This window comes from Carcharodon carcharias (genome assembly GCF_017639515.1).
Source record: "Carcharodon carcharias isolate sCarCar2 chromosome 37 unlocalized genomic scaffold, sCarCar2.pri SUPER_37_unloc_1, whole genome shotgun sequence".
Lineage (NCBI taxonomy): Eukaryota > Metazoa > Chordata > Chondrichthyes > Lamniformes > Lamnidae > Carcharodon > Carcharodon carcharias.
Window position 1 is genome coordinate 3,465,481 of NW_024470758.1, and position 11,007 is coordinate 3,476,487.

Here is an 11,007-nt window from a genome sequence, read left to right on the forward strand (position 1 = left end):
ATGGCATTTTGAACGGCTCGCTGCATTTTACTGCCCTGCCCCCCGCCACAAACGGGGTTAAATGGGGTTAAATCCCGAGGTGCACCCTTCGGTACATCGACGACTGGATCAGTGCTGCTTCCTGCTCTCGGTCCAGAACTGGAAAAGTTCATCAACTTTCGCTTCCAATTCCCACCCTTCTCTCACCTTCGCATTGTCCATCTCCGACACTTCCCTTCCCTTCCCTTCTCTGTCTCCATTTCTGGACACGTGACTGATATTCATTACATGCTCAGCGACTCCCACAGCTACCTCGACTACACTTCCTCACACCTCGCTTCCTGCAAGGATACAGCTTATTCTCCATCTCCGTCCATTCTGTTCCACAGCAGCACTACCGACATGTCTTCCATTTTCCTGAACCAAGGACTACCCCTGCACTGTGGTCGACAGGGCCCTCAACCATATCCGACCCATTTCCCGTACTTCTGCCCTCATCCCTTTCCCTCTCTCCCAGAACCATGTTTTGGTTCCCCTTGCGCACAGTTTCCACCACACCAACCTCTGTACTCGGCAGGTCCTCCTCTGCTGTTTCCACTACCTCCAAGGTGATGCTGCCATCAAACACAGCTTCTCCCCAACCCCCTCCCCTGTCAGCGTTCCAAGGGGACCACCTCCTCCGCGACACCCTGGTCCCCTCCTGTATCACTTCCAACATCTCATTCCTTTCCCAAGGCACCTTCCCATGCAATCACGAGAGGTGTAACACCTGCCCCCTTACCTCCTCCCTCCTCACCATCCGAGGCCTCTTTCAGGTCAAGGGAGTGATTTGCTGGTACTTCTTTCAATTAAACACAGGCACAGCATCTCAAAACCACCAACCTTGGGACTGAGTCCCTGCCGGTTTCCGGTTTGGTCCGAGTGAAGGGTCGCTCAGACCACCCTTAGGGCAGGGAGAGACCAGTGTGTGAAACTGGCATGCCACCAAGCCAATGCGGCACCGAGCCCATCAAGACACAGAGTTATTTTGCTTACCCGATAATTATAAAAACGCGTGCACGGCAGCTTAAAGAAATGTCTGGCTTTTGGGACATCTGGTTTTTGGATAGCTGGACTTGAGACTCTTTTCACTGCTCCTAATGCAGTTTCGTCTACCACTGGGGAGAGCAAACGCAGTCTTGGTGGGCACTCTGTGGAACATCTCTGCTCAGTCTGCAAGCATGACCCTGGCCCTCCGCTCGCTTGCCATTTTAATTCACCGCCTCGCTCTCACACTTTCTGTCCTTGGCCTGCTGCAATGTTCTGGTGAAGCCCAACTGAAGCTGGGGGAACAGCACCTCATCTTCCGATTAGGCGCTTTACTGCCTTCTGGACTCAGCTTTGAGTTCAACACCTTCAGACCGTGAACTTTGTCCTCCATTCTGATTTGTTTTTTTTCCCCCCCAGCAAATGCCAGTCTGTATCTTGTTTCCATATTTTTTGCTTTCTGTCCTTTATTCTGCCATTAACACCTACTCTGGACCAAGGCTTTGTTTCTTTACTGGAACGATTACCACTCCCTTTGCCTTTTGTTCCACATCCATGTCATTTATTCTCTCCCGCCCTCTATCCCTGACCGCCTGTTTTTGTTCTACCTGACCCCCAGGGTGACCAACTCTCGTGGAAAAAAATAAGAGTCACTTGGCATGGGGTTGTGGGGTTGGGTGACTGCACATGCGCAAGATGTAAAGGCCCAATTTACATGAGAAACAGTGTCTGGGTGCATGCAACACAGGACAGTGGGCTCAATTACACACCACATCTCGAGCACAGAAACATAGAACCTAGGAGCAGGAGGAGGCCCTTCGAGGCTGCTCTACCATTCAAAACAATCATGGCTGATCCTCTATCTCAACGCCATACTCCTGCTCTCTCCCCTTACCCTATGATGCCTCTAAGAGTCCAGAAATCTATTTCCTTCTTAAATATATTCAGTGACTTGGCCTCCACAGCCTTCTGTGGTAGAGAATTCCACAGGTTCACCACCCTCAGAGTGAAGAAGTTTCTCCTCATCTCAGTCCTAAATGGTCTATCCTGTATCCTGAGGCTGTGACCCCTTGTTCTAGACCCCTCCCCCCCGGAGCCAGAGGAAACATCATCCCTGTGTCCAGTCTGTCTATCCCTGTCAGGATTTTGTGTTTCAATGAGATCTCCTCTCATTCTTCTAAACTCCAGTGAATACAGGTCTAATCAGCCCAATCTCTCCTCATCCGACAATCCTGCCATCCCAGCAATCAGCCTAGTGAACCTTCGCTGCTCTCCCTCTATGGCAAGTATATCCTTTCATAGGTAAGGAGACTAAAACTGCACGCTATGCTTGGCATTTAGAAGGTTAAGGGGAGATCTGGTCAAAGTTTTCAAGATTTTAAGATCAACAGGTCGGCTAGGGAGAGGGAGAAACTATTTCGCATGGTTAGAGAGTGGAAGGCTAGAGGACATCGATTAATTGTGGCAGCTAAATTGTGCACAGCAAGCTCCCACAAACCCGCTTCCCATATCCGATAATTCCCTGAGAGACCAAACATCTGCCCATCCCTTAAATGTCTGAATGGAGCATTCACAACCCTCTGGGGTAGAAAATTCCAAAGGTTCACAACCCTTTGAGTGAAGAAATTTCTCCTCATCTCAGTCCTAAATGATCGGCCCCTTATCCTGAGACTGGGCCCCCGTGTTATAGATTCCCCTACCAGCGGAAACAATCTCTCATGATCTACCCTGTCACAATCCCTTCAGAATCTTGTAGGTTTCAATGAGATCGCCTCTCATTCTTCTAAACTCTTTAAACCCAATTTACTCAGCCTCCCATCATAAGACAAGCCCCTCATCCCAGGGACCAATCTAGTGAACCTAGACACAGAGAGTTACAGAAGCCGCATCGATGTGAGATTGACTGGAGAATGAAGGAAAGAGGGTTTGAGAAATAAACCCCCTGGGACGAGGGGGTTGTCCTTTGATGAGAGGCTGAGTGAATTGGGTTTATATTCTCTGGAGTTTAGAAGAATGAGAGACAATCTCATTGGAACCTACAAGATTCTGAAGGGTAGATGCTGAGGGATTGCTTCTGCTGGTTGGAGAATCTAAAACGACATATATGGAGAGGGAGGGTATAATGCGATTGGGACTATTTGCTGGCGTGGAGGGTAGACACCAACAAGAACTGGATGGGCTGAACGGCCTATTGTAAGTTCTATCTATTTCTATGTCGTCCTCAACATTATTTGTTCCGTAACTTATTCTGCAATGGGTGAATTAGCAAGCAGGATTCGTCTGAGGTGCACAGTGCTGAGATAGGACTCTTGGGAGGACCATCCCTTCACTGTAACTGCACCATGCTGCTAGTGACTCCCTACCATTCTGGAGGCTCATTGAGGGAAGTGATGCTACTGTTAACGAGGCCATAAAACAATTTTACAGAGTGGTGACGTGGAAGCATGTTGGGCCTATAACCCGGATGCTGATGGATCACTAGGAGCCATCAATGTAAGATAGTCACTGATAAATCCAACCAGGAATTCAGGAGGAACGTCTTTACCCAGAGAGTGGGTAGAATGCGGAACTGGCGGTTGAGGTGAATAGTAAAGATACATTTAGGGGAAGCTGGATAAACACATGAGGGAGAAGGGGATAGAAGGATATGTTAATGAGTGTGAGATGAAGAGCGACGCGTCGAGCACGGACCAGTTGGGCTGAATGGCCTGTTTCCGTGCTGTAAGTCCTGCATCCTTCCTCTCACCTGGACCACTCACCTGAAACACCTCCGCGATCTTAGGTCCCTCCAGGAAGAGGCGAGTGTTGAGACACTCCACGGGCCCGAACTGAGCGGTGAACTCCTTGAACTCGTCGAACACTTTGGGGTACATGGCGGCCGACATAACATCCTCGGTGGTGATCTCGTCCACGTGCCGCGCCTTCAGGTCCTTCTCCAGGTCTTCGAAGTGCAGCGGCGAGAGGGAGGCCCCGGGGCGACCTTCCATCCGAGGCAGGTCCTTCAGCACCTGGCAGCAAACAAAACCCACATCCTGTCAGCGAGCAGGGAAGCCAGCAACGTGAGAGAACCGCGGCGCGTTCCGAGAAATCTTACGCTTCTGTAGCACCTTTTTTGCCAACACAAGGGTGGCCCAAAGCGCTTTACAGCCGATGACGCTGCGGCGTAGGAAACACGGCAGCCATTTTGCACACAGCAAGATCCCACAAACAGCCACACGTGATGAACAAGCAGATCAACTATTTCTAAGGTTGAGGGATAAATATTAGCCAGCAAGAACTCCGCCTGCTCTTGTACGGTCATTACGGCACAGAAGGAGGCCATTCAGATTCCAATCCCTGCCGGTCCTCTGTACACCAGTCCACTCAGTCCCAATCCCCCCCCCACCCCCCCCTCTATCCCCGTATCCCTGCGAGTTTATTTCCCTCGAGCGCTCATCCAATTTCCTTCTGAAATTGTTCACCGTCTCCGCTTCCCCCCCCACCCCACCCCCGTCGTGGGCGGCGAGTTCCGGGTCATTCTCCTCACGTTCCCCCTCACATCACCCACTGCATTCCTTGCCCAAAACCTTAAACCTGTGTCCCTCCCTCCACCCACTGTCCTTGTCCCATCAGGAACATGAACCGCCTTCTTTTTGTCCACCTTATCCACACCAGTCATAATCTTGTACGTTCTTTATAATCTCCTTCCAGTTATGACCGTGGGATCTTTTATGTCTACCTGAGAGGGCAGAAGGACGAGAGTTTTAAATTTGAGGCACAGACTTTCCCTGTCACATCTCCGATCTCTGAGCTACAAAGGTCTTTACTTTGTCTCCTGTAGGTAAAAAGCGTGATTTTATTTTGAAGCATTTGCCTTCAAGACCAACTGCAAAGTGGAATCCGATGACTTTATATTTCAGCGGTTGGTTAAGTGGAGGACTTACATCTTTTTAGCTCACTCACTCACTCAACGTAAAAGCGCAGTGACCGGACAAACGATTCTGCCTTTAAAACAAGGGAAGCGACAGAAGCCCATTTCCATCTTTTGAAAGGGTGGTATTTCTGGAGGGTACACTCCCATTCCACCAGAATGATACCGGGGCTGAAAGAGTTATATTAGGAGGGCAGGTTCTTTTTTAATACTTTCACGGGATGTGGGCCAGTATTCTTATTGCCCGTCCCTGATTGCCCCTTGAGAAGGTGGGGGTGAGCTGCCTTCTTGAGCCGCTACAGTCCCTGTGGTGTAGGTAAACCCACAGTGCTGTTAGGCAGGGAGTTCCAGGATTTTGACCCAGCGACAGTGAAGGAACGGCTGATATATTTGCAAGTCAGGATGGTGAGGGACTTGGAGGGGAACTTCCAGTGGTGGTGTTCCCCATGTGTCTGCTGCCCTTGTCCTTCTTGATGGCAGCGGTCACAGGTTTGGAAGGTGCTGTTGGAGGGTGTTGAAGGTTGCAAAGACTAGGCTTGTATTCCCTCAAGTATGGAAGATTATGGGGTGATCTAATTGAGGTGGTTAAGATGATTAAAGGATTCGATAGGGCTGATAGAGGGAAACTATTTCCTCTGGATGGGGCGAGTGTAGAACAAGGGGGCAGAGCCTTGAAATTCAAACCAGGCTGTTCAGGGGTGAGGACAGGAAGCACTTCTTCATACAGAGAGGAGTGGGAATCTGCAACTCTCTCCCTCACTCCATGCCATCTTTGGCCCAGCGTTGGTTGGGGGGGCGGTTGCTTGGGTGGAACATCACTTGGGGGCACCGCCCAATATAATGGCTTTGCCACGTGCTGTGGGTGGCGTACACACCGGAGTCATCGCTGGATCTCTGCCCATGAAAATTCCCACCCTCCATGGCCAATTGTGCCTCCCTCGTTCTGTAAACCCCCTCCAGCCCGACAACCTCCTTGAGAGTGGGAGGAGGCCATTCAGCCCCTCGGGCAGATTCCACATTCAGTTCGCCTTTGCTCCTCACAGCCGATAAAAACGTACCCATCTGACGGCTCCAATTGTCTTCCAGCGCCCACAGGCTTTTGAGGGAGAGACGCAGATATTTCAGCCTGGTGTGTGTTTGATTTCACAATGAAAACAGCATAGACACCAATACCCGGGGGCTATACTGCAGTATTGCTGATTTTAATAAGATCAAGGTATACAACCAAGTGTTTGCACCAACCTCATTAAAACCGCAAAATTATTTCATATTTGCAGCCAAGAGTAGGGAGAGAAGACACAAAAAGCTGTGAAGCTCATAAAACCGTACGAGCTGGACCTGACGGGGGGGGGGGGGGTTCAAAGGGCAAATCTACTTCAGGACAGTGTTTCTCCTGAAGGAAGTTTGCACTAGGATATGAAGGGCTCCAATCTCAAGGGTAATTTCTTTCCTGTGGTGAAATATTCAGACGCACCTCAGGAATGGTCACATTACAAGGTGGGAGACACTGTAAGTTTATGGCTCAGAGCCCTGGGGGAGGAGTAGGGGGTGGTTAAACAGGTGGGGTGGCTGGGGATGTTGAGTAAGGGTGGGGTTAGACTGGGTGGGGTGAGAGGGTGGGGTTAGATGAGGCTACAGAGGTGGGGGTTAATTGGAGGATAGGGCGAGGGTGGGTTAGTCGGAGGCTGAGGGTGTGAACAGTTGGAGGATGAGGGGGGGGTTAGTCAGAGGGTGAGTGTGTGGATAGTTGGAGGGTGAGGGTGGGGTTAGTTGGAGGGTGAGGCTGGTGTTAGCTGGAGGGTGAGGTTGTGGATAGTTGGTGGGATGAGGGCGGGGTTAGTCGGAGGGTGAGTGTGGGGGTTAGTTGGAGTATGAGGGTGAGTGTGGGGGTTAGTCGGAGGGTGAGTGTGGGGGTTAGTCGGAGGGTGAGTGTGGGGGTTAGTTGGAGTATGAGAGTGAGGTCAGTCGGAAGGTATTGGGGTTTTTGTGTCGGTTTGTGTGTCGGGGTTTTTGGGGCTTGTGTGTCGAGGTTTTTGGGGCTTGTGTGTTGGTTTTTTGGGGTTTGTGTGTTGGGGATTTTGGGGTTTGTGTGTTGGGGTTTTTGGGGTTTATGTGTTGGGGTTTTTGGGGTTTGTGTGTCGGGGTTTTTGGGGTTTGTGTGTCGGGGTTTTTGCGGTTTGTGTGTTGGGGTTTTTGGGGTTTGTGTGTTGGGGTTTTTGGGGTTTGTGTGTTGGTGTTTTTGGGGTTTGTGTGTTGGGGTTTTGTGTTTTGGGGGTTTGTGTGTTGGGGTTTTGGGGGTTTGTGTGTTGGGGTTTTTGGGGTTTGTGTGCTGGTGTTTTTGGGGTTTGTGTGTTGGGGTTTTGGGGGTTTGCTTGTATCGGGGTTTTGGGGGTTTGTGTGTGCCAGGGCTTTTGTGCTGGGTACTCTCTCTTCTATTTCCATGCTGAGATCTCTCCGAGGCTGGTTCGCATTGCCAGGGGATTCCCTCCCTGGAGCTCAGCCACTTCCTGTCTTCTCCCTACACAAATAACGACCAGCGCAGGATCAGTCCCGCCTGCGGTGGGCGTGTTGTACAGATTGAAGGTCTTACACAGAGCAGCAAGTGCTGAGGAGGCTGAGATCAGTTCTGTGAGTGGGAGGACCTTGTACACAGATAACTTTTCTGTTCAAACAGCGGGGCTGAAATATCAAAGCACTATGCAAAGGGTTGGGCAATTCTCTCCAGTGATCACTGCACCCAATTGTTCAGAATTACTAAATTTCCTATGACCTTTTTTTGCAATAAAATTATTAAATATTTGCTTTAACAAATAATGTGCTGCATTTCCTGCTGAGTTAACCATTTCCAGTTTGAAAGGTCCCTAAGCGTGCACACCTTACAAATATAGTCTTACAGCCCAGAAGGAGGCCATTAGGCCCATCGTGCATGTGCTGGCTCTTTGAAAGAGCTATCGCCATACCCCCACTCTTTCCCCATAATGGTGTAAATTATTGCTTCTCAAACATTTATCCAATTTCTTTTTTGAAAGTCACTGCTGCATCTGCTTCCACTCGCCCGTTCAGGTAAAATATGCCAGATCACAACAATATTTCCTCAACTCTGTCTGGGCACATTCCTTGCCAATCTGTGTTGCCATGGCAGACACTGTAGAAGGGTCAGTACTGAGGGAGCACTGCACTGTCAGAGGGTCAGTGCTGAGGGAGTGCTGCACTGTCGGAGGGTCAGTACTGAGGGAGTGCTGCACTGTTGGAGGGTCAGTACTGAGGGAGTGCTGCACTGTCAGAGGGTCAGTACTGAGGGAGTGCTGCACTGTCAGAGGGTCAGTACTGAGGGAGTGCTGCACTGTCGGAGGGTCAGAACTGAGGGAGTGCTGCACTGTCAGAGGGTCAGTACTGAGGGAGTGCTGCACTGTCGGAGGGTCAGTACTGAGGGAGTGCTGCACTGTCAGAGGGTCAGTACTGAGGGACTGCTGCACTGTCGGAGGGTCAGTACTGAAGGAGTGCTGCACTGTCAGAGGGTCAGTACTGAGAGAGTGCTGCACTGTCAGAGGGTCAGTACTGAGGGAGTGCTGCGCTGTCAGAGGGTCAGTACTGAGGGTGTACTGCACTGTCAGGGGGTCAGTACTGAGGGAGTGCTGCACTGTCGGAGTGTCAGTACTGAGGGTGTACTGCACTGTCAGGGGTCAGTACTGAGGGAGTGCTGCACTGTCGGAGGGTCAGTACTGAGGGTGTACTGCACTGTCAGGGGGTCAGTACTGAGGGAGTGCTGCACTGTCGGAGGGTCAGTACTGAGGGATTGCTGCACTGTCAGAGGGTCAGTACTGAGGGATTGCTGCACTGTCAGAGGGTCAGTACTGAGGGAGAGCTGCAATGTCAGAGGGTCAGTACTGAGGGATTGCTGCACTGTCAGAGAGTCAGTACTGAGGGAGCGTTGCACTGTCAGAGGGTCAGTACTGAGGGAGTGCTGCACTGTCAGGGGGTCAGTACTGAGGGAGAGCTGCAATGTCAGAGGGTCAGTACTGAGGGAGTGCTGCACTGTCAGGGGGTCAGTACTGAGGGAGTGCTGCACTGTCAGGGGGTCAGTACTGAGGGAGTGCTGCACTGTCAGGGGGTCAGTACTGAGGGAGTGCTGCACTGTCAGGGGGTCAGTACTGAGGGAGTGCTGCACTGTCAGGGGGTCAGTACTGAGGGAGTGCCACACTGTCGGAGGGTCAGTACTGAGGGAGTGCTGCACTGTCAGGGGGTCAGTACTGAGGGAGTGCTGCACTGTCAGGGGGTCAGTACTGAGGGAGTGCTGCACTGTCAGGGGGTCAGTACTATCGTGTTCCGAAGGAGACATTGAACCAAAGCCCCACTTGTCCTCTCGGGTGGAAGTAAAAGTTCCCTTGGACTCTATTTGGAGGAAGAGCAGGAGTGTTGGTGGCTCTCCTCGGTTTCCTGGGGCCAATATTGATCCCTTAACCAACATCACTAAACAAAAAACAGACCGGGCTATTCGGTCATCACCACATTGCTGCTCGTGGGATCTTGCTGTGCACAAACTGGCCGCTGAGTTTCCTGCATCACAAGATCGACGACACTTCAGAAGGGCCTTGGCGGCAGTGGAGCGCTTTGGGAACGTCCTGAGGTGTTGAACAAGGTGTGGAAATGTTTCCTTTGACCGTGCTCTGCAGCCCAAGTGCAGCTGGTGGGCGGGGGGGTGTGAATATTGAATGGGAATGTTGGGTCTCTGTCCCTCTGCGATGGCGATCAGTAGACGCCCGAGCCATTCGGAGGTCAGAAACCTTAAAACCAGCAGCATCGCAGGACTGGCGCGGACATTGGGAAGCACTCGGCAGTCGATACCTGTCAGCAACAGGAAACCCGACCTGGAGGTGGTGAATTGGAGTCCTCCTCGGGTTGGTGGGGGGTGTGGGGGGTGTGGGGGGGGGGGGGCGGTGGTGGTGGTATGTTCTGCTTTGGCAGCTGAGGAGACGCAGTGAAAATGAGCAGGATGAGTTTACAGAGCAGGGACTGGGAGGGAAGGAAGCGGCCCCCGTCTGTGAGAGTTACCTGTCCGCAGCCTGTCACAGTCCAGGGTCCACTTGGCGTTGATGAACTCGGGCTGAGGGTCAAGTGGTCTGGGGCAGGGTTTGGTGCGAGCTGGGATTATGAGCTGCTGGTAACTTCGGGAAGTACTCCTCCCTCTCCACATCCACTACCCACTCACCCTCCCTCACTCCCCCCTCACCCCACCTCCTAATCCCCACTCCCCCCTCACTCCTGCTCCCTATTGCTCCCCAAACACTCCCTCCTCCCACCTGATTCCCCACTTAGCCCCTCACTCCTCCATCACTTCCCCCTTACCCACCCCACCCCCCTCACTCACCACTCCTTTCTCACCCCCGCCCCGAGAACAAGCCACCAGACTCTATGATTCAATGGCACAATTCACTGCAGGAACATGACAGAGTCGGAAAAGAAATTTCGAACCATCTCTCATTGAGGGGGGGTGGGAGTCCCTCAGCTTCCTTTCCCTCCCTGGGACTGTTTTTGAAAGGGGGTGGGGTCCGGGGGAGAAGGATGAGAGGCGAGTGGGGAGTGAGGGGAGAAAAATGAGAGGGGAGTGAGGTAGGACTGGAGTACGGGGATGAGGTGGAATGATGGGGGAGTGAGTGGTGGTGAGGGAGGGGTGGGGGTGAGGGGGAGTGATGGATGAGTGAGGGGGTGAGGGGGTTAATGGGGAATGAGGCTGGAGCAGGGAGTGTTTGGGGAGTGAGGGTTGGGAGTAAGGGGGATGAGGGGGAACAGGTGAGTTGGAGGTAGAGGTGAGGGGGAGTGAGGGGGATGAGTGGGGAGTGAATGTGGGAGCGAGTAGGTGGTGAGGGGGTGGGGAGAGGGAGCGATGGGGTAAGTGGGAGTGTGGAGGGAGTAGTGAAGGGTCAAGGAAGTGATGGGGGAGTGAGATGGAGTGTTGGGGAAGTGTTGGGAGAGTGGGGGAGATCAGAGGGTTGGGCGGTGAGGGGTTCGGGGAGAGGGGGAGTGATGGGACAAGTAGGGTGGGGAGTGAGTGGGTCAGGGTGAGGGGGGGAGATGGGAATGAGGTGGGAGTG

At 52.2% G+C, this 11,007-nt stretch overlaps 1 protein-coding gene across 3 annotated transcripts in view; it reads right to left on the reverse strand.

The window, feature by feature from the left end:
- Nucleotides 1-11,007, reverse strand: part of LOC121274602 (pyruvate carboxylase, mitochondrial-like) — a 1,197,472-nt gene that overhangs the window by 22,379 nt on the left and 1,164,086 nt on the right. For all 3 annotated transcript variants that reach the window (XM_041181940.1, XM_041181941.1, XM_041181942.1), the window contains exon 20: nucleotides 3,765-4,013. In XM_041181940.1, coding sequence (XP_041037874.1) covers nucleotides 3,765-4,013 — 249 coding nt within the window. The remainder of the gene's footprint in view (nucleotides 1-3,764; nucleotides 4,014-11,007) is intronic.